The sequence below is a fragment of the Cryptomeria japonica genome, chromosome 9, assembly GCF_030272615.1.
Source record: "Cryptomeria japonica chromosome 9, Sugi_1.0, whole genome shotgun sequence".
NCBI classification, from domain to species: domain Eukaryota; kingdom Viridiplantae; phylum Streptophyta; class Pinopsida; order Cupressales; family Cupressaceae; genus Cryptomeria; species Cryptomeria japonica.
The window spans coordinates 14,173,397-14,198,395 of record NC_081413.1 but is presented as its reverse complement, the minus strand read 5'-3'; the positions used below and the strand labels follow the sequence as shown (position 1 = coordinate 14,198,395).

The 24,999-nt window shown below is 35.9% G+C and overlaps 1 protein-coding gene across 4 annotated transcripts in view; it reads left to right on the top strand.

Moving 5' to 3' along the window:
• Positions 1–24,196, top strand: part of LOC131077149 (LEC14B homolog) — a 39,907-nt gene extending 15,711 nt beyond the window's left edge. For all 4 annotated transcript variants that reach the window (XM_058014578.2, XM_058014581.2, XM_058014577.2 and 1 more), the window contains exons 9-11: positions 22,566–22,730; positions 23,251–23,311; positions 23,454–24,196. In XM_058014578.2, coding sequence (XP_057870561.2) covers positions 22,566–22,730; positions 23,251–23,311; positions 23,454–23,657 — 430 coding nt within the window. In that variant the 3' untranslated portion in view covers positions 23,658–24,196. The remainder of the gene's footprint in view (positions 1–22,565; positions 22,731–23,250; positions 23,312–23,453) is intronic.
• The last annotated feature ends 803 nt before the right edge of the window (positions 24,197–24,999 follow it).

The window sequence follows — 24,999 nt, the reverse complement described above, 5'->3', positions numbered from 1 at the left end:
GCGCTTATCCCATTTGTCTTGATCTTTTCCGACAGTGGTTGGACATTGAGATTTGCCCAAAACATTTGCATCAAGACATTCGTACTAAAAAATGGTCAGCATACGCTGCTTCCAAGTGTTGTAGTTGCGGCCGATGAATTTCTGGCTACTTTCGAGCATTATATTCGTCAGAGATGCCATCACATACCTCGAGATTGAACTGGTGAAGGCACAAATTCCAAGGCACAAAAACCAGCAGATGAAAACAAAGGGTTTTTATCCAAAAATTCAGCAAGTCAGATTTTTAAGGCAGAAACTAAAACCCTAGCATGGTTTTCGAGGCAAAAATTTTTGAGTGATCCAAAACAATATGATGACAACCCAATTCAGATCTCGAAAAACCCACAACGATTCTACAACCAATTTTTTTTTTTGCCTTGAAACAAAGGGTCAAAACCTTAGGCAAAGTTGCAGAAACCCTAGGCAAAAACATCTGCAAATCTAGAAAAATCTGATGGTGACTTAGTTGAGGTTTTGAAAAACCCACCAAGAATTTGCAATCAAAATAAAATTTCGACTTGAACTGAAGGGTCAAAACCCTTGTTGAATGTGCAAAAAACCTAGGCGAAAAAAATCTGTAGACCCAAAAAAACCTAGAAAAACCCTAGGTGACAAATTTTAGATTTAAAAAAAAAAACCCTAGCCGTAGAAAAAACCTTTTTTGCGCAACAAAAAATCCTAGAAAAAAATCCGACCTGTTCAAGATACCTAGAAAATCAGATGTGAAAAACACAAACCCTTCGCATAGAAAATCCCGTCAAAAAATCGCGGGTTTTGAAGAGCCGATGCTGGAAAAAAAGCTTCGTTTTTTCCTCAGAAAAAAAACCACAAATTTGCAGAGAAGGGTTTCGTTTTTTCATGAGAAAGACTCACGAAAATCAGAAAACAAAAACCCTCAAATTTTCCTTAGAAAAAAAAAAATTCACGATTTTTAGGGCAGAAAAAAATGATCTTGAAAAGCTTTAAAAATTCCTTTCGAAATTTTAGAAGACCAAATTTTTAGTCGCTAGGCTCCGATACCATGTGAAAATCAGATTCATTGGTAAAAAAATTCATTCATTAACTAAGGGAAGAGATACATTTATAGGAATTACAAAATATAGACATATAAAGTACTGTAGATATTTAATATGCCAACTAACCCAACTAACTACCTACACACTGCAAAAGGCAATTAAGATATCACCTAACTAAATACATTATTGACCATTAACAGAGTAAATAAATATTATTCTAACAGATCAAAGCCTTCTAACTACCAAATCTTCCTTATCCAAAAATCGCCCCTGCTGCAACATACATGATCTGATAATAAATAATGACAGCAGCTAGCTCCAATTTCCTTCCCCAAAAATAATCGCCTTATCTCCCTAACTGAAATGTTGTCTTCTTTGGTGTAAATTGATTCCAAAATGATAAACTATGAGCAATTTCATGGGGTAAGGGTAGTCTGAACAATTTTATTTCAGATTAGTCTTATCTCTAAAGTGTCCTCAAATTCTCCTTCAAGCACCTCCAAAAATCATCGCCCTTCTCCTTCAAAGCTGGCACTAACTTCTAGTGTGTGATTCGATACCTCAATGAAGAGGAATGAACAAAATTGTGGAATTGGAGGTAGGAACATGATTTGTCTCAGATCTGAAATACACTTGCAAACACCACAAATCTCTCCAAATGCTCTTACAAAAATCGTTTGTCTTCCTCCACAACGCTGAAATCAAATAGTCTTCAAACTCTACGAATTTGAATGTGTCTTCAGATTTTCACCATGGATAATGCTGCAACTTGATGAGCTCCAATGTGAAAGACTGAGATGTCCTTCACTCCCAAAGCAACCCCTCAAAGGATCTCTCACCCCCTCAGTTATGCAAATCAAAGGGAGGTATCATTCCCAATGACCAACAATCTGCAAAAACCCTAGGCTCCACAAACTTCACAAAGCAAATATCAAATACTGGATCCCAAGAAGTTGAGCTAAACCTCCTTTTATACTTTTCTAACCCATCATCCAGAAGCTTCTAGAAATAATATTATTTCGCTTAAGTGACTTTATGATATTGTTTTAAATTAAGTCACTTTATTAAATTAATTAAATATAAAGTCATCTTTTAATTTTTATTTTTTTTGACAACTTTATAAATAATTAACTTAATATTATTAATTAAAATAATTAATCAAGCTATCCATAAAAAACAAATATCAATAATTTGGACAATTTAATTAATTAAATTAATTAATTAATTCTTCTTCAAAATGGGGACATTACACACTCAGTGGAGCCCATTAAGAATCTCCTCATTCGCCTTGAAATTAGAGTGGAATTGTTATACCGAATTCAAGATATAAGTGGCTGCATGGAGTGAAGATGGAGGTTCCATCTCCGATCAGTGATCTCCCAAATGGGACAATACTTACTCTCAAATCCTCCATAGATAGATCTAATGGCCTCCTTGGCCCTATCCATGCCCTCATATATGTAGCCCATTGCGGGCTTCTCGCCATCAACAACTCGTAGGAGAACTACCAAGAGTTTGATGAACTGCAAGTATTGTAAAACATTAACTTAACATAAGTAAGTGTGAATGAAAATAAGCAAATAAAAGAAAAATATGAATAAAAATTAAAACATAATGTAGAATTAAATTTTACCTTCACAATTTCTGCACAAGGTACTCAAAAACCTGGCTCATCAAAAATGCAATTTGCCACATCAATCCCTGTAGTGGTTGTAGCATAGGATGAGGAAGTCCACTCCTCACCAACAAACATATGCCTCAAAGCTGCCTTTGATCGAATCAAAGATTGTAATGTGATGAAATTAGTGGCAAATCTAGTGATGGCAGGACGAGTTAACTCCTTTGCCCCGCGTATTGCCTCATTAGACTAAGGACCCAAGCATGATTGTACACAAATTTGCAAATATTTTTGTCTGCATCCACACATGATTTGATCCATGGAAGGTTGCCAAGATCCTCCAATATGAGGTCAAGGCAATGGGTGGCACATGGAGACCAAAATACTGTTGGGTGCCTCTCCATCAGAAGTCTACTTGCAACAACACAATTTGTTTCATTGTCAGTCACCACTTGAACTACATTCTCCTCGCTCACCTTAAGTATGACTTCCTCTATAGCCTTACAAATTAATGTGGCATTTTACGAATGTGTTGAAGCATCAATTGACTTGATGAACATGGTGCCACCTAAAAAAGAAGGAAAATCAATGATTCAATAAATCATAAATTAAAAATATTAATCACTAAATCAAATTCAAATTATTTAATGCATTGAGGGAAGTACAATGATCAATCACTTGCAAAAGAAACAACAAAATTTTGTAGCATCCTATTTTTTCTATTGGTCCAACCATCAATCATGATGGTGCAACCCTTCTTGCTCCATACTAAGCACTACTCCTCTATTGTGGCTTTTACATCAACCACCGTTTTTGCCAAAATTGAGCCCTTTAAGTCATCTTCACTAGGGGCTTTAAACCCCGTCCTACAAATAGTTATGACATCAACCAAGTTTTGACAATAAGGTGACCTAACACATGTCACAAATAAATTAAATAAGTATTGTATAATAGAGAGTTTAACTTTAAATTTGAATTCGGCATACATCTAAATATAAAAATTCGTGAGACAAAGAATCAAACTATAATTCTTAAAACAATCAAATAAAAAAGAATTACCTGGCTGCATGGAATGGAATGGTGCGATAGTACCAAGTCTCCAATTGCACATCTAGCTACATCATGTGCCTCCTTGTTCAAACCCATGCTCTCAAGTGACGGTTGGGCACCAGGAGTAGTGCATGGCACAAAAAATGAAACTATCCTAGATTTATGAACTCTAGGACCAATGCTAATACTCCCACTCCCACTCCCACTCCCACTCCCACTAGCACTAGCACCAGCACCAACACCAACACCAACACCAACACCAACACCAACACCAGCACCAACACTAGCATCATCACTAGCACAAACACTAACACTAGACAAAATGGAGGCATGGAAGAAGCCTTTCCAACACCACCAATGCTCGCCAACTCCTCCCTTTACCTCTTCTTCATTTCCTTTTTCATTTCAAATGTTTCTAATTGCACTTGCACCTCATTAATAGCCTCAGGTGTTGCTAGGGTGCACAATTCAACATCATGGCCGGGTATGTGGGCAAGATGGTATTTCAATCTATTTATGCCTCCATGAAATATTGTTTTACAATATTTACATTTTGCCTCTCCTTTTCTTTTGCCTGTGAAAAATTTCAACATGTTTCCAAGCTAGGTCCTTTTTAGTTGGGGTTCTAGTAGTAGACATTGTGAAAAGTATGATTTCAAAAGATCAAGGCTGTTGCAATAACACATAATTACAAAAAAATGAACATTTGTGAATTGTGATTATACTTTTATTAAACTATTACAAAAAATATGTACGGTTTGTTCCAAAACAAATAATGTAGGGTTTATTCTTTCTTTGAAAGGAAATGAATTGAAATGTTAAAAAAAACAAATATTTTGCTTAGAAAACACAAAAAAACCAATTAAAAAAAATCTTAGCTCTTGGAACAAACTTGAAATGAAACACAACCTCTTTCCGATCGTTGGTAGAAAGCTCTCGATGCACCAAATGTGATTATGAAGCTGCTTGAATGTGGTTTGTTGATGGATTTTTGGTCCACCTCCTTGCTGGTTGCCCTACAATGCATTCTTATTTTTCCTCACAACTCTATTTTCTCCTATTTTGCCAACACAATGAAATGGACTTGCTTTTAGGGTTGTAGAGATAATATACAGCAAAAAAAATCAAATTTTAACCCTTTTTTTATGTTTTTTTGTTACATTTTTGCACACTGTCACCGAGTCTAGGAGTTAGGACTTGCCTAGATTTGGGGAGTTCGCTAGTCTTTGCGAGTCTCGTCGGGACTTGCCTGAGTCTGAGTTCGGGTGCTTAGGGTCATTTGGCTCAAGACTCGCTGTCCAGGCGAGTCCTAGCAAGTTCCATTACTTTGATTGGTAATGATCGTTGTTGTTGGAAAGCAAAAATTGAAAAAATTGATTTTTTTTATTGGTGGTATGTGAACTTGATTGACGTGAAGCTAAATAGAGATGAGAATACAAGTTGGTCATGAAGGACTTCTTTGAGATTTGTCTGTCAGTGACTTTTATCTTCAATAGTCCAATGTTGTATAGGTTCTAGTGGGCCAAACTAGTTTAAAACTCAGTTTGTAACGAGTGTTTTGAGATATTCTTATTTGTTTTTGTGCTTTTTACTATCTCAACTTACATAATCACCGAGAAGAGTGACAACAAGAAGCAATTTCCAATGCATAAGACAACTTTGAATACCATTTGAGAAGAGTTAAATGAGTTACAAAGACAAAGTGATGTTAGAAGAATTGATGAGTTTCACTTGAAGAGATCATATTTATAAGTCGAAACCTATCATGAAGAGAACTCTAGAGAATAATATAAATGTTAAAAGATCCAAACCATTAGCATTAGGAGAAAAAAGAAAACAAAGACTATTGAAAATGATTAAAGAGATATTGAGAGTATTTCAGCCTCTGGATTCAATTTTGTTTGTTTTGTTGCGACTCACTTGCATCAGCATTTTGAATCACACTTTATGAATCCTCATCCATGAGGATGACTCTAGAGAGGACCATTAATGTCAAAAGATATTAACCATTAGCATAAATAAAGAAGAAAACAAAGAATATAAAAAACGATGAAAGAGAAATTGACAATATTTCAGCCTTTGGATTCAACTACATTTGTTTTCTTGCATTGACATTTTGTATCAGACTAACAATCTCAGCATGTGATCTGAAATGTTGATATGCAAAAGATATAAAGATTCATCGAGTGTTATCCAAAATGTTGATGCAAAAAAAACAAAAAACATAGTTAAATTCAAAGGCTAAAATATCATCATCTTCATATACTTGGAAAACTCATGCCTAACAAAGAGATATTATCAAAGACAAAAGGGGAACTGTTATGATGTTTTCACACATTGCTGGGGACCCCCACTTTGTTTTCCTTTCTAGGATAGTGGCAGAGTCTTTCGCTATTAACCTTTATATTGATGAGAGCCTATGATGGCAAAAGATTGAATGGAAGATGTCAAGTAAGGTCAATTTGAACAAGGTAGGTGAAGAAGTTTGAGAGGTGCATCCCACGGTTGAAATTTGGTTAGGTACATGAAAATTTCCATTGCTCCTTGGGACCTGTTGTGACCTTTTCACACATCGCCCCATTGCAAATGGGGACCCCCTGTTTTTTTAGGGTTTTGCCTTGGTGTCGCAACTGCTAAGTCCGGTCTAGTTTTTGAGAAGTCATCCAGGTCAAATAGGGAATTCATGCTCCGAATAGTGTCTAGATGTCGTCAAAGTGCTCAGAAGGCCCAAAGGATGAAAATCGCAATTAGGTCAATTCTGACACCTTCCTATTTTTAAGGAATTATGTTTTTTTAAATTTTTGGCACTTTGGGACCAATTCGGGAAGCAACTTTTTGGGCTTGTTTTTTTGGTTTTTGGTTTTTTCTACTTTTTTGAAAGTAGACCTAGGGTTAGGTCCCTTAGGTCATGGCATCAGTGCCCATGTCTTTAGAATCAAAAAATTATGTCTCCAAGTGTAAAAAGCAGGGTAAAAACTGAAGAGCACTCTAATATACTGAGAGGGGGAGATGGGGTGAATCAGTATATTATATAATTTTACTTCTTAAATCAAACTGAAATAATGATACAACTTTAATGAATTACACACCACTTATAATGAACACATGGAACACAATACTTTTTCTTGTGGAAACCCAATGAGGGAGAAAACCATGGTAGATGATTATTTAAAGATTTCTTTTACAATAACTTTAGAGGCACCAACCCCTTACTTGATTTGTGAGCACCTATCCACAGGAAGCTCCAACTCCCTAAACTGAGTTTGTAGGCTCCAACCTACAAGAAGCTCCAACTCCCTAAACTGAATTTGTAGGCTCCAACCTACAAGAGGCTTCAACCCCTTAAAATAGACCACCAACTTTTCTGTATACTCCTGCTATACTCTCGCACAAGTATTTTCTGTTATCTCTGTAAATTATATATACATATACATACCAGAATTCTTTCTTTATTCTTCTGAGAACTCTCTATACTCAGATGTATAGTCTCAGAATTTTATTACATTCAGAAATTATATTTTTAGTATAACCATCACCACTATATTTCACTTCCTATCATGTTCGTTATATATATATATATCCCCCACATTTTTATGACCAAAAGTTGTGTCTCTTCTTAGCCACAATTTGTTCATTTTTCCTTCTACGTGAAGGGTCACACCTCCTTGATTTGGAAACCGATTGTTGAATAACCTTTAGTTAGTCAAAATCGGTGCCAACTAATCAGCCATGCGGTATTAAGTTACTGCTTGAAATAGATATAATATCATACGAACAATAGCCTTCGTAATCTATAATCTTCGAAGAAGATTACATGTTGCTGATTCGATTTGTGTTTTAACTTTAGATACAGGGCAATAACATATTAAGACTTGTAATACGATATTACAAGTGTTATCTAATGATACGGTATAACTTGTATCACTTCAGGCAATGCGATATTGAACCAATATCGGGTTTCTCCTTTTTTTTAAAATAAACATATTACCATAAAAAACAAGTCTATCATAGATGAATTTGACCGCTGACTTTATCATCAACACATATTGTCTTCGCTGCTTCAGATTCTATTTAGTGTTTGACTCCACCATGGTTTTTAAATAAACTCGATATGTGGCTGAATATATATTTCTGTATATTTATACTTGGTATATATCGCTTTATATACTTCTATTATGTATATCTGTATACATATTACTGTGCTGTCATCATAGATGCTGTTTTACTGAGTGGCTATCATAGTATGACTACTGTTTTATGAAGTCATTTTATTTCTGATTTGATTCATTATATGTGTACTGAAATATAATTATATTCTGAGTATACAATCAGACTGCATATAATTATATTCTGTGATACATCTTCTGTTGTATGTTTCAACAGGGGATTTCTTAGCATTATATTTTCCTCAATGTCTTTTCTGTCACTGTGTCTCGAGACTTAGTTTGGCAATAAGATAGATTCAAACCATCGTCCAGTGATGTCATCCATCTCTATCATTCCTTTGACATCAATAACAATATGTCCATCAAAAACTCTAGGCTAGGGTTTTGTTCCAGATGTTCCAGATAGACAACATGGCAGATCAATCATTGACATGGCAGATCAATCATTGACATGGCAGATCAAACTTGAGGATGGCAGAGATGAAAGGGATTCAAACATGGCACATGGCCAGACCAATGTCAAGTCCGCCCTCGAAAAGCATCCATCCACTTCGCCCAAAATTCTCGCCCAAGGTTCGGACATGTCTGAAGAGCCTGCCAAAATTCTTGCCCAAAGTTTGGACACATATGAAGAGCCTGTCAAAATTCTCGCCCAAGGTTTGGACACGTCCGATCAGCTGTGAAGTCTGCCCAACCAAGTTGCACAACGTCCAACACAAGTTGAAGTCCGCCAAGGAAAAAATTCAGAAAATTGGCTAAGTGTTGATACCTTGGAGAGTAAAATTTCAAAATTTGGTTAAGTGTCAAGGAAATTCCCTAAGCAAGAAGCAAATCCGCCCAAGGAAGATGAAGGAAAATTTGGCTAAAGTGTTGGTGGATTGAAAGAAAAGTTGAAAATGTCCAATCTATGATGAATTTCGCTCAAGAAATGGCCAATCCAAAGTCGGCCCAGCTATGTAAGAAAGTGGCAAGACATCTACAAAGTCCACCCAAGCTTGGCAAAGCTATGATAAAGTCCGCCAAGGAAAGAGTCAAGAAAAATGTCCAAACACTTGTCAAGTCCACCCCACCCAAGGAGAGAGAGTAAGGTTTGATGGCGAGACAAGCCTAAAATCCGCCTAGCTAAGGAATGTGTCCAAATATTCATGAGGTTCTCCTATGGTTGGAAGACTATGAAGTTTGGCATAGACACAAAGATGATCAAGTTTGCCAAAGAGAAGGAAAAGATGGCTTGAAGAGGTTAAAGTCCGCCCAACACCTAGAGAAGTTGGCCAATCAACCTACACATGACTAGACATCTACAAAGTTCGCCTAGGGGAAGTTGAAGGTAGAAAGGTAAAATGGCACAAAGTTAGTATGTCCAAACATGTGCATAGTCCACCATGACTAGAGAATGATGGCAGGATGACCAATTCGACCTAGCAAGAGACCAAATTCGCCATGCAAGAGGAAAATGGCTAGAGGAACAAACAAATTGGAAAAGAAGCATGAGATCCACCATTGAAAGATCAATCAAGATTGAAAGGGTTGGAAAATAAAGCTCGACACCTAAAATATTTTTATATTTTTTTCCAACACTTAGAATTATTTTCAAAGGGAAAATAAATTCAAGAGAAATTTTCAACACCTGAAAATTTTTGAACACACATGAATTTCTAAACTCTTTGCCAACACATTCACCTACCCAAGGAAGGAAAGAAATTTCCAAAGTCCGACCCAAGTGTTGGAATTTGCCAAGAGAAAAAAAAATAAAAATGGCCGTGTGGAATTTTTCCACAACAAAAGAATCAAAATTTGACTAAGTGTTGGAAAGAAAACAAGAAGAAAGAAGAAGAATAAAGAGGAAAAGTAAAGAGGAAATGAATAAAATCCTTGTTTGAGGGTGGAGTTTGTCCTACTTAGCACAAGCCGAATTCAGAATTGAGGGCAAATCCATAGGCAAAGTTCACTTGAGCATAGAGATGGCCAAAATCTTGGCTAGGTGTTGGAAGGTTCACATGAAGGTGTCACACAACGAAATGGAATAGCCAAAATTTGGCTAAGTATGGGAAATATTTCATAGAGAAAGTTCCAATTGCCTCCATTGTGGCATAGGCACAGGGGAGTTCTTCTCCAAATATAGGGCACATGAAAGAATTTCAAGGCATCAAGAAAGGAAAGTCTTCAAACTTGGCGAAAATATTTGGCTAAGTATGGGAAATACATCACAGAGAAAGTTCCAATCTCCCCCATTGTGGCATAGGCATAGGGGAGTTCTTCTCCAAATTCAGGGCACATGAAAGAATTTCAAGGCATCAAGAAAGGAAAGTCTTCAAACTTGGCGAAAATATAGAAAGAAATTCCTTGGAGGATTTCATTTACAATCCCAGACCTATTGAAGTAATCAGGGCAACTTCTTGAAGGATTTCATCTCTTGAAGAATTAAAGATAAGCTCCCAATCAGAATCAGATGGTAGCAAGAAGAGTATTCCAAACAAATTTCCATACTTACACAATTTCTCGACACAAATTGGAGAATTTAGGGAGGACATTCAACAATCAGATTGTTCCAAGTCAACATGTCTAGGTTCAATGAACCTAACTTATCCAGAAGCTTCTAGAAGGCACACTTCACAATGCAATGACTTTCTATTTTATTATTGGTTTATGTTTAGCAAGAAGGACAAGTGTCCTCAAATGTAATTTTGTCATTGGTCGAGGGGTAGCTAGTTGTAGCAAACCCTAATTAGGGTTTTATTTTGTATTCTTGACCGTTGATTTGAAATCAATCCTGGCCATTGAATGGTAATTGGGGAGCCTATAAATTGAGCTCGCCCCTCATTTGTAAATCATGGGAGCATGTTGCAAAACATGTTGAGATAAGCAAATTGTTATTTATGACTGCCAAAGTAATAAGTAATGCATTGTTCAAATTGATGGTGATTACTTCTCTTATTTTGGAGTTTGCATGGTTCTTATCCCTCATCATAGTTTAGATTTTATTTCATGTATGTAAGACAAATGCAAGATTTGATAAGTATTGATTTATGGTGAATCTTCTGCTCATACTTTTGATGGACAGATGATTTTTGTTCATTGTGTAAAGTTAGTTTGAGCTTGCTTTGTGGATGCTTAACTTCTGTCTGGATGAATATTGTTCGATTTGATGGTAGTTAATCATGATGTGAAAGTCATAAGCACATCCCTTGAAGATTGCACCCACTTTGTGTAGTTGTCCTAGCGTGGTGAAGCAAAGTGTTGTTATTGGGTTCACCTAGTCAATATTGTCTCTTGAATTCTTAGGAATAGATTAGAACCTCTTATCCCTTATCTCCTTTTCAATTTTCTTGAAGTCCATGATTCAAAACCCAAACGATGGATCTTCATTGTGAATTGAACAAGCCAAGCGTAAGTCCCCCTTTTATTTCAGCATCCATAACCAAAGTAGCTGTCCAACACAAAGTCGCCTGTTCGCACATATAAACCTTGGATTGCCATGTGGTCTTTCTCGCAATCTTGGCACATGTAGTGATTTTGTTCAAGAGAGGGTAGAGTATCCTTGGATCTTTTATTCTAATGTTTGGTAAATGATAAAACGTGAACCAATAGGACCGAAGTGGCTTCCTTTGCCAATTGAAGGGAGTGAAGTTGCTTCCTTTGCCATTGGAAGGGAACGGACTTGCTTCCCTTGCCAATGGAAGAGAGCAGCATGACCTCCATTGCATACTTGAAGGCAATCAGGTGAATTTGAGTGAATGGAGGAACAAAATCTTAAGCATTTCTTGTGCTTTACCTTGATTACAACCTTGCATCCGATCATTGATATGACAAATGAAGGGACAAATTGATGAAATGATGCTGCAAAGTTTGAAATGATGCTGCAAAGTTTGATGTCTAAGTCATTTCCTTTGCTCCCTCATTGGAGTGAAGTGACTTCCATTGCTCCCTTATAGGAGCAATATCACTTCCTTTGCTCCTTCTTAGGAACGAACTTCCTCCCCTTGCCTTCTAAGGACCCTAAGACACCCTTTGAACATCATATGCTGCCTTTTGCCAAGCAATGAATTCAATTTTCAATCAGCAATCTCAAAATTTGACTATGTGCAACTTCGCTCACTTCCTTTGCCAATGGAAGGGAGCGAATTTGCTTCCTTTGCCAATGGAAGGGAGCGATGCTGTTATTGTAGATTAGATTTCTTAGTAGATAGAATATAGGTATCTTTTAATTTTTATGTTTCACAAATGATGCTCTTAATAACCTATGAATCTTGCAAGTTGCTGCAAGTGTAAGGAGGAAATAATAAATGCACACAGTAAGTTAATTCGCCAAGTATGATTATATTGCTGAGTGTGAAGAATAGACCGATCTTCAAAGGCATGTACTTATCAATTGCTGTAACACCTTTCACCGATCTGTTCGTGGATTGTATATATATGAATGAGAAGACACATCAATGGATAGACATATCTCCACACGTCTCCACACGTGTGGAGACATGCTTACCCTGTGTTTACCCTTTGGCCTATAGGAAATGGGGATAGGATGGAGGTCTTATCCATGAGTCTACTTCCAAAAAGGGGACATGACATTTGACAAAAAATGCTAGATTTAACAAGTTTTTCCAAAATCTTCGCCAAAGTTGGATAATAACCAAATATTGTAGAGGATTTCTAGAGTAGGGAAACACTGCCAAATATGGAAGAATTTTCAAATCTGTTGTCAAAGTTTATGGATTTGCCAAACTTATCACCAAATCTAGTGAATTGTTAAAGAAGAGGAATGCTGCCAAGTTTGATAGCAATTACGAAATAAGAGGTTTAAATTTAGTCATAGGGGTTGGGCTATTGTCTGTAGTGGGGTTGATGGCCATGTGGGCCACCCCCAAAGGAAGTCTATGGACCATAAGGGATTCATGGGTGTGTAATGTCTCTTTTTAATTATTGAGCTTATTTTGTTTCTACCCTTATTTTCTCAATTAAAGAGGCCATGATTTGGCAGCAACAAATAGAATAATAATAAATAGCATGGGAGTGTGGGTATCCATAAAAGGTTCTTGCAAAACCCAAAATGAGGCCTGTTAGTGCTATATATTGAAAGGGCTTATTATCCTTTGAGACTTTTGCCAATTTATTCAATCCTTTTTTGTCATAGTTTGAGATTTGTTTTCAACTATAGGATTTGAGGCCATAAACTCCTGGTTTCTAGAGATTGGAGGATGAAACCCCTTTGGTCTCTTGAAGATTAAAAAATTAAAACCCTTTGATTTCATGAGGCCAATCTGATTTGAAGTTTATATTTGTACTTCAAAACTTGTTTGAATTTCAACATTTATTTTGGTATTTACAAGAAGTTCTGTATTATTGAAAATTTAGTTATTGTGAAAACATATGTTTTGTAACCACTAAAGCAACATTTTATTGTTGAAGCTTTGTTCATATTTGTGTGTTATTCTTTGAAGATTTAGCATCTATATTACTTTTGCAATTTATTGTTATGTTTTTCAAAGCATTTTTCTTATAGAAAACATATATATATATATATATATTAATAAATTGGAATCAGCTTTGGTAGAGGTAATAAATAACATAACAACTTCTCAATTTTTAAAAGGGAAAACCTTTACATTTTGGGACAATGAAATGGCTAGAAACTAGCAGGGCCTAAAGAATCCCCTTGTTAATGGGGTTGGAGGGTTTGTTCTTCAAAATTAAGAAAATAATTGCAATAGGAACCGCCCCTTGAAGGGGTGGTACAAGATGAACTTTGATGGAGCTTCCAAAGGTAATCTAGGAACTTTTGAAGCTAGATGTATCATAAGAAACAAAGAATGTAAGATTATTAAAGCAACTTTGAAAAAACTAAAAGAGGGAACTAAAAATGAAGTAGAGTTCTAAGCCGTCATCGTGGGCTTACAAATTTCAAATTTGCAATATGTATGGTTGCAAAAAAGTAGAAATTGAAGGTAAGTTTATGATAATAGTGAATGTTGTGAAAAAGAAAAAGTTACAAAAATTGGAAAATTAATAATTTCCTCCAACAAGTTTGGCCATTCCAAGATTCATTGGAGAAATCCATCGTTCAACATATTTTTAGAGAAATTAACAAAGAAACAGGTATTCTTATCAATTCTGCAACTAGAATGACTAAAGAAAATGTGATCAATTCCAGAATTGAACTATGGACAAATCTTAAACTAAAGCTTTATTGACAAACAATGAAGATGACTTTAGATTAATGTCATAACATTTTACAACAATGATGATTTGGTGAACTGGAAGATTTTTGAGGATGTTGATATCTTTAATTTTTCATTTTAAAGATCCTATTCATGCTAATTGTGAGTGGAAAAGGGGATCCTTATTCTTATCTCTATCCCTTACAAGAAAAGATGAAATGGTTGTTTGTCTTCTTATTCTAGCAACCAGTTTGAGATGTGTTGAATGAAGTCCCAATGTATATAGGACCAGGACAAAGATGTGACACAAGTAAATCAACTAGTTGTTTGGTAGGCCTGCAATCCCATCTCCAAAATTCCACCCATTACCTCTTCCTTTTCCATCAAAAGCAATTGCTAAGGCAAGGAGCCATTAACACTTGACTTGCTACCTTGATCTGCACTGAAAGGGCTTTTTGAAAGGTGCCGAGAACTGAATGTAGCAATCTGATTTAATTTTCGGATTCTGATTTCTTAGGCCAGTGGTAGGGGAATTTGGTTTTATATGTTTGTTTTTAAGGTTTTATGCTTTTTTGTGTTTTTGCAATATATATGCCTTGGGAATTTGACAATGCAATTGAATAACAACGATAAAACATAAACTAATGACTGGAAGTAAATTTTCAGATTGACTGATTTTCTAACAGCAATTAACAAATGCCAACAAATAGTGGAATTCAATGATGATATGCCAAAATTGGCCTACCAGGAGTCCAACGCCTTGCCTGGAGGGCTTCTTTATTGACTAAAATGAATCCAGTTGCTGCTACAGGAGCTTCCAAGGTGTTCTAACTGCTCATTGAGATTTTATTCTCCTAAATAATAATTATCAAAAACAAATCTTGCACAAATAGATAGAACTGCTGCTGTTTCCTTCAGGGCCCTAGGAGACTTCACTGAATTTGGTCAATTTTCCACACTGATTTGTTCATATCTCTCTCCAATGATATCATAAACCTGAAAGAATGATTCTATTTATTCTTAATGCTGACAATGAAATTTGCACAAAAAAACCAGATGTAAACACTCCAATTTATTTTCTATGAATTCCCAGGCAAGCTAGGAGTGTACGGCTAAGATGGGAGAGGTATGGCTGGCCACAAACGACAATAATTCACCAAAATCTGCCCTCTAACTGCTCAGATCTGATTCTCATGATTAGTTGTTGCTGTAAGTGTCAAAATTCCTCTGATTAATACCCTTGTTGGTTAGATATAAGCATTCCCAGCACTCCAAATTGACAATATATGAAAGGGTTTTTGTCCTTTCTCTTAGAAATGGAGGTCTACATCCCCAATTCCAATCCCCACAGCTGCAAAATAGTTTTCTTCTAAAAAATCTTCAATCATAATGAATCCCAAAATGCACATACAAGTCCTTTTCTCTCCAAAACCCCAAATCAAACCCCTAAAAGCATCTTTTCAAGATTCCAAAAGAATCTTCTCTTCTTAAAAAGGTACGCCCAGCAAGAGGGTTATTTTATCATGAAATTTTAACCACTTTTTAATTATTAAACTCTCCTAGGAATGTGTGCAAGGAAATTTTTATCATAAAGTCACTTATTAAGTCATAAAGTAACTTAATAAGTTACTTTTATTAACTTTTGAATAATAAAGTTATAACTTCATAAAGTTACTTTTATTAAAATTTTCTATTAATAGAAGAAAGTAACTTATAACCTCTTGTAAGCTTTTATTATAAGCTTTATTGAATAATTTCCCACCAAGCTCCAAAATTGGCTAAGTATAGCTCTTCCTAGTGGAGCAAACATCTCCTAACCCCATCATTTGCCTGCTGAGACGACCAACAGGTAAATCTAAGATTCTTGAGCTATCACTGGAAAAATGGGGACATTACACATTTTCCTAATATGGGGTTACGAACGAGGCTAAGAGATGGTAAATACCAAAGATGAAAAACTCTTACTCGGCAATAACTATTTTGGCCCAAAACTTTTGAGAACCCGAGACTCAACAAAAAATCGGCAAAAACTCGGTAAATTTATCAAACATTTGAAAATATATTAATTCTTAAAATATTCGTTGTTTTCTAAGCCAAAGTTGGGGACATTACACTACTCTTGAACCTAGTGAAGCTAAGGAAATGGTGATGAAAATGGCAGAAATTCTGATCAAGAGCTAGTTCCTAGGGGGTTTGAATGGAGTCATTTCTTCTATGGTGCAAGGAGTGGGATTGCCTCCCCTGAATGGAATTTTCTTGGTAAACAATGGTGTTGTCAACAACCTTTGGCAACCTCATCAAAATCGGATTTTCACATGAGGGTGGTGTTGACGTGTTTTATATGACAACGTCGAACACAAAATAAAGTTGCCTAATGGTCACTTCACTCTCTCTTGATCAAAGTACGATTGTCTGCTAAGATTGTAGGAAGATCAGACAATCGACTCCAAGGTTCCTTTATGCTACGGACGTGACTCAATTGGCTGATTTGATTGCTGGTAATCCAAGGGGCTTTACGTTTGCATGGTTCTTTCACTTCTTTGCTGTGGCTGGAACTCCATCATCGGATATGGTAATTTTGCGATGCTGCTGCTTCGAACGGACTGAAATGAACTGAAAGTAAAAGGGAAAGGGTTCAGAAGGATCTAAATCTATTCCTAAGGGCCATGATATCAACAGTTACTGCTTTGGTGGACAAATTCCAAATAAACCAAGCTTTGCTTCGCCAAGATCAACTACAACTCTGCAAGAACCGGTGCAATCTTCTGGGGATACCAGAGGATTTTCAAATCGAGAAAGTACATTTGAATACCCAAAATGACGCAATCCAAACAACCATCTACAATCAAACTTAGCACAAATTTAAGGGGTTCAGACTAACTTTACACTACAACTTACAATCAGCAAGATGCAAAAAGTATGAACCATGGAAATTCATCAAACACCATTACATTCTCCATTGAAATCAAAGCACTATACTACTTCTACTCTAAGTGAGGAAGGTGAAACCATGCAAGCTTTGAAAAAATAACTTAAGTGGACACAATCATAGAACAATGTTTCACTGTTATTATCTCAAAACTTATCGCAACAATTTTAGACAAAGCTCCCTCCTTTACAAATGAGGGGGGTCACCCCTTTATATAGGCCTCAGGGCATGATTACATGCAAAAACCCTAATTAGGGTTTCCTCTAAAGATTCTTCACTAAAGATGCAACAAGGTGGGAATCTCCAATTAATAACCCATCATGCCCATATACAATTAATTCCATCCCATTACAATTAATTACATTCCAGAAGTGCCCACTATGCAATGAATGTACCTTCATGCAAAAATCACCCATGATGCCATAAATGCACCATCATCTTCTGAATGTGATGGCTGCATGCAGAAGGGATCTGTCATAATGCCATAAATGTGACGGTTGCATTCAGAAGGAATCTGTCATAATGCCATAAATGTGACGGCTGCATGCAGAGAGATGCTTCATTAATTCAACGTCCGTTGACTCGGCTGCTACTTGGCGAGAAAACCTTGGAGAGAGAAAACTTCAAGAGAGAAGAATTTGATCCATGAAGAATTTTTCTTGAAGTTTCTCGAACTCTCCTTGCTCTGGAGGAGATTTTCAACAATTCTGCACCATCTCCTATTTTTTGGGAATTTCCACAATTTTAGGGTTTTCGTCCAGGACAGAGAGAATTCTCTCACGTATCCATATCTTCAAAAATTTCTAAATTTGGAGGTCATTTGAGCCCTGAAAATGGATTTTTCAAATTTTTTCCTAGGGGGGAAATTTCTTGGTCAATTCATCCCTGATTCTTTCCTTGCCTTAGAAATTTTATGTTCAATTCATCCTTGGGTGTATTTCTTCCTTGCTTAGAATTTTGTCTCGAAGGAAGGAATTTCCAATACTTAGCCAAATTTTCATCTTTCTTGGAATTCTGTCCTGAAGGAAGGAATTTCCAACACTTAGCCAAATTTTCACCTTTTTCAGGAACTCTGTCATGAAGGAAGGAATTTCCAACACTTAGTCAATTTTTCACCTTTCTTGGAATTATGTCCTGAAGGAAGGAATTTCCATTACTTTGTGAATTGTCCATGTCTCCTTTTCAACATCCCTATTTTTAGGGATCCTCCTAAAATTTAGGAGTCAGTTCATTGGATGGAGAATTCTGCCAAGATTCCGAATCTATAAAATTTTCCACACTTTGTCGAGATTCGGTGTCTAAAAATAGCAAATTCAAAAATTTGCCCAAGGGGAATTTTGTTTTTTATTCCTCCTTGACTCCTTGGATTCCATGCCTTAGGCGAAATTCCAATTCTTTTAGCGTAGGTGAGATTTTCATTACGCCCATGGATTCATAGATTTTCTTCCTGTGAATGCCTTCTTGGTTTCAGCGCTCTAGCCCAGATCTGGGCGCATTTTCAACATGTCCATGGAGAGGTGGATTTTTCCACTTGTGAATTCATTCTTGGTTTTAGTGCCCCAACCCTGACTTGGGCACATTTTCAACATGTCCATGGAGAGGTGGATTTTTCCATTTGTGAATGCCTTCTTGGTTTTAGTGCACCAGCCCTGACTTGGGCGCATTTTCAACATGTCCATGGAGAGGTGGATTTTTCCACTTGTGAATGCCTTTTTCATTTTAGCGCTCGAGTCCAGACTTGGGCGCATTTTGGCCATGTCCATGGATTGATGGATTTTGTTTCACAAGTTCCAGGCTCTTCGTCAGGGTATATATATGAAATATAACATTTAAGTATAAGTGGTACCACTTATACTTTAAGTTATATTTCATATATATTGTCAGGATGTTTGAGAGTGGTTTCAGGTCCATAGGAATCATAATGCAAATTCTGGATTTTGGAAGATCTTCAAAATTTCCAGACTTCGTCAAATTTCAGGCCATTTTCGGATCAGGATGACATTGGTGGATTGATGTGAATTTCTGGACTTGGATGATTTTGCATGCTTTCCTCTTCTAGAATAGGAGTTCCGAACTTAACCATTTTTGACCCAACTTGTCTGCCTTTTGACTTTTCCGGATTTAGAAATGGTCTTCAGGAACGTTCAGTCTTCAGCGTCTTCAAAGATATTCAGCTTTTAGTGTTTTCTTGTGAAGATCCTGCCAAAAATAGATTTTCCCAAATAGTAAGTGTTTCAAAATGTCAAGGTTTGGGCAAAATAGGTCAGAAAAGCACTCACTAAAAATAGAAACTTACTAAAAATAGTAAGTTTAATTTTTGGCAAAATTAGACCAATCCGGGACTTAGTAAAATCCCTAAAAAATAGGAACTCTCTAAAAATAGAAAGTTGCTCCATTTTGGCTCAAATTTTACTGGGAGGTTCCTTGAAGGGTCCTGATTCCAGTTGTATGTTCAATTTTCCCCAAACCCTAACAGAAACCCCTAAAATCTAGGATAGAAGGCGAAACACCCTAAAATTCACAAAACGAGTCCTAGACTTAGCCGAATTTGCTCAAACAAAAGGCAGACTTGACCAATATGACCCTTAAACACTTGCAAAGCAGAGAGACTGACGAGACTACTGCGAAAAGACCCCAAAAACGCAAGCCAAAAGACCGGGAGGGCCTAAAAAGAAGGGGGTCCCCATTTGCAATGGGGCGATGTGTGAAAACGTCACAACAGGTGGAAAAAGGCATCCAAAGGTGCAAATTTTCTTGAAGCAAGTATTAGGTATGGTAACAATTGTAAATGATGTTCAATTCTCAATTCAATATGCAAGTTATATTCTAGTTTATCTTTACTTTTATCTATGTATTATCTATTTTATATGATAAGTCTGATTATCTTCTTTTATATTGCAGGTGAGAGGAGCATTTATTGATTTCGATGTCCTCACAAATCCCGATTGGTATGTATATGCAAGTGGGGAGGATCAACCAATGCCTTGACCGGTCATGTCTTTTAGACATGACCGATCAAGACATTACTTGATTGCACCCTTTGACTCATCGTTACAATTACCAATCGGTGTATACTTTAATTAACAGCCCGATATTAATCGGTGTATACTTAACTTGCTACCCAATACCAATCGGGGTATACTTAACATGCTACCTGATACCAATCGGTGTTTGCTTAATTAATCATCCGATACCAATCGGTGTATGCTTAAGTTGACACCTGATAACAATCGGTTAATCCCGATAACCATTGTTGTTCATTGTTTAATATATCAACCGATATAAATCGGAATACATAGGTTAGCCTGATAATAATCGGTGATCTCAGTTATAATGTAAACCGATTTAATCGGTATTCTGTGCTATGATATGATTATCGATAGTTTAAGCATTGATCGAACAAAGTAGATTGAACATATACAAAGAAGAATGATCATCAAATGAAGGAACAATAGCTTGAAGTTTTTCCTCATAGTTTAACGATAGGATAAATGATTGAATGAGAGACTTCATTTATCTCTCATTCAATCATTTATCTTACCGAAGCTATAATGTATTAACAACAATTGATGGTATGCATGGCTTAAAGTTAATACATTTATTTCAGAGATCTTTAATGATGAAGATAATATATAGTTTAAATTTTTAAAATACGGAAGGTGATGAAATAGATAATATAGCTTATGATAAAGAAAGTTTAGAGGTCAAAGGATTATAATAGAGAAGCTGTTTTAGGGATTTTGTAATCTTGTCCTATTTTTCTATATGGGGTTTTTGTCAAATCCCAAAACTATAAAAAGTAAAATATTTATTATATATGTATATATATAGAAAGGGAATGGTCCCCAAGACTGTAATTTACTGATAAAAAATCATGATTCAGTCATTATATGCTCTCACCTAGCCCTCATGAGATCAGGGTGATTAGAAAGTGTTTAATAATATTCTTTCATTATATGCTCTCATCTCACCCTCACAAGATCTTGGTGATCAAAAAGTGGTAAATATTTTACATTAAAGATTTTGAGAATGTTATAGGGCTGAATATAGGTGGCTTGTACCAAATAATAGAGGTATAAATTATTGAAGGAATCCCATGACACGCATTAATCCAAATTAATCCATCATATACTTTTTATTAAACCAATACTTGATCCAATTACATAGATGTTCTCCCGTATGACCAATAGGGGAAATTACTTTCACAAGGCTAGTGGCAAAGTGCTTACAATTGACAAATTGATAGTTGTTCTTAAAAGTTTTTTAACATTTTGGATGCAATTATAGGGTTGGATTTGGTCCAGAATGCTTCAAAATGTTGACTACTTGTCGTGCAAGCACCTCCTTGATGAAACCCTTCATGGTATGTAGCCTTCAATTTTCAATTGGGACACAACAGAAGGCAAGATCTACTTTTTAAATGATTTGGGCCCAATGGTGAGTTCAAATTTGTTTGCTTCTCCGATCCCCAAAGTGCACCTACAATGATTATTTTGTCAAATTTCCTTATTCTTCAGATCGGCCTAGGATGCAATAGAAGAGCTTACTATTTTTTTTTAAGAAAAAAAAGGGTTCTACAATCCTTGATATGCAAAAGACTAATGATATGCACTTCCACTATGATAACATGTAAGATTTGGCCATAAAGTTAGCCACCCATGATCAATAAAGCCTAAGAGCTCATCACAAATAACACAAAAAAACTAAATTGACAGAATAATGATATTCTTATTAGAACGGTGCAATACATGCTATGGGATTGGCTTGTTCATATGTGAGCAAGATGTGTGTATTTACGATACACCACCAAGAGATGTGAATGTACAACCAATATATGATAAAATAGATGAAGTCACATGTGTAGTACATCTTCACAAAACAAGGAAAGTACATGTTACATGTAAAACCTACCCATGTACATATGTACCTAAGCAAGCTTATCCTATTCTACATTCATATAATGTAATAAAGTAATTAGCAAAATACAAAAATAAAATGATGTGCCAATAATATATCTTAGGTACGTACATATTTTGGATTGTTTGGTAGGTTGAAAATATGCCACATTATTGTCACGGTGCTTTAAACTTACAATTTAACAATGATTTGTTTGGGAAATTTAAGTGAATCATTAATTACTTCCAATTAGCCCTCTATTTTGCTCATTTTAAAGAGCTTTTCTAGATTTTAATTTTTCAATAGTAAATACTCTTTCCACCTTTTGTCATTTTCTTTGAGCAGCTTGTCAATATTGTAAAGAACCTTAAGAAGACTGATGCTTTAACTCTGCAGTTAAGTATTACTTTGACAAAAATATGGAGATGTGGGAGACCGCTTCTCCGTAAATAAAAAATATATGAGTTTATTTGTATCTGATGTTCATTTTTCTTGTTGGAGTTTTCAGGATTTTCATATCCAATATCACATTCTATTGTTAAATCTTTGCTGTTCTGTATCTGTTCTATCTGCATGTAGGGAATATAGGACTCATTTATGGCTTTGCTACATCTAATCCTTTTCAAATTCTGTATATTCAATGATATTCCTATTTATAGTTGAAGCCTGAAGGAATATGTTTTCTTGTACTGGCAGCCTGAAGTCAAAGAAAGTTCCAAGCTTTCGATGGGATTATCGTTGGATGGAGTATCCAGGGAATGGGAAGGATTTTAAGCATCCCTCTGACCAATCTCTAATGACATACAGGGGACATGCTGTCTTGCGTACACTTGTCCGTTGCTACTTTTCTCCAGTCTTCAGGTGAACATAGATTTTCAGTAGCTGTTATATCCCTGCTTTTTAATAATACTTTCCTGAGGTTTAATTTTGATTATCAGTATGAGACAGTGCATGTCAATATCATTTTTAATTAGTCTTCATGAGATATATACTGATTCTTTCTGTTCTTTATCACTTGTTCGTGCATTCACCTGTATATGTCACCCTTCAGAAATTATAGCTTTATTGGTCTGCTACACAATGGAATTATTGTATAGACACTGTTGCATATGTGGTGGTATTATTGGTTGATTGTTGTTGCATGTTAATGTTGCTTAAAGACTTTATAAAGTTGGACTTAAAAGGGGACTTAAGTCTGGTTTCGTCATGTTCACTGCAATTTTTCCCCAAGTCTGTGCTAGTCAGGGGAAACAAAAGATTGGATCTCTTAGAATGCCTTGTAAATGGCCTAATAGTTTTAGTTTTAAGTACTATAATAAGGTAATAAATTCCATGAATATTAGAATATTGCATCCAACAATTTTTGTTTTCCATTTTGCAGCACTGCTCAAAAATACATCTATACAGGATCACATGATGGTAGTGTTTATATATATGACGTGGTATTCTTCTTAACCATTTTCCTCGTCTCTGATTTTCAAAAGATCTTCCTAGCGAATTATGTGGAAGGCTTGAATGCAGACATATTTTCCATTGGAGATTAAAATTTTTAGAGGGGTATGTATGATGTATTCATTTTCACAGGTAACTGGGCACCAAGTTGCAAAACTGGAGTATCATTCTTCCACTGTGAGGGATTGCAGTTGGCATCCTGTATATCCAACACTTGTTAGCTCTTCATGGGATGGTGTTGTTGCCAGATGGGAGCATCCCACTGGAGATGAGAGAGAACCTGGAATATCAAGAGTTTGCAAGCAAGTAGACGTATTTTATGATTCACACATTTAAGGCATTGAATATGCTTTGGAAATGTACAAAGTGCCCTACTATATTTCTATCTAATCGTCCGTTGAGAGATTATACATTCTCAACGTTGACAAATTGGGGAAACTTTTTTTACAGGGTGAAGTCAAACTTTACAATGAATAAAAGTTGTGGTAGCACAACAGCAATTATGCTAAAGATTTCTCTTTGTTATACTGTTAAATCAGAATAGGGAGGATGGCTAAGCTATTATTTATTAAGGTTGTTAATTGTCTTCTCTCTTGGTTTGCTCCTGGCAAACTATGGTTAGTCCTTGTAGATGAGTACTTGTGCCTAGCACCGAGGTAAATCATACTGAAGTAATGAAATAAGAAGTTACTGATTTCCATTTGGACGTGTTGGGATCAGAACTGTATAAGTTGTATAACCAAATGCCTTGTGTATATGCATATATCTGCTGAAATTTCCAGTTGAATGAGAAGTTTGTTCAACTATTCATGATTGTTGAATAATATGGACTGGCCTCTTGATTCTTTTTTCAAATACATATTGAGTTTTACTTAGTGGTTGCAAGCTTTCGTAACCATGATGTTCCTGGGAGATTTATGTTGTCTTTGCATATGATTTGCTACTACTTACTACATTCTTGAACATTAGTTCATTAAAGCTGGCATATGGAGATGCCTCGTACTTCTATTTATGTGACTGAAATATATTGCATCATTCCAGGGAAGTATATAGCTATTATTTGCAAGAGTACTGACTTCAAAATATATTTTTGAAATGGTAAATTTGGACTACTGGCCACAAAATATTTTTGAGATAGTAAATTTGGATTACTGACCACAAAATATTTTTGAAATAGTAAATTTGGCTGGCATATATATATATATATACCATTCTAGGGAGTTATATATATTTGGTTTCACCTCCTTTCAATATGTGTGTTTTCTTTTCATTATGCATTTTATCCTGTGACTTGCGAGCTGCTGATTGCCCTGTATCAGACTCATAAACGTGGCTGAAAATTCAAGTTTTCAATTTTGATTTCAAACACAGCTAAACTTGCCTCTCTCTCTCTCTCTCACATGCCCAAAAAATGCCCGACATCCTTACAATTGTCCCTTGCCATCCCCAACACTGAAATGCTCTGGAACATAGCTATTATTTCTATTTATAATGTTTCAATATGCAGCCAGTGAACTTGTCAAGGCTTTCTGTGGTTGTTCATATCCTTTTCATAGTTATAATTGAGTATCTTTTAGTTGCATTGTCACCATTCGTATCATTTTTTTTTGATTGTAGTTATGAAAAATTTAATGAGTGGTTCTTTTCTTGATCATTTCTATCCTCACGCCTACAGTCT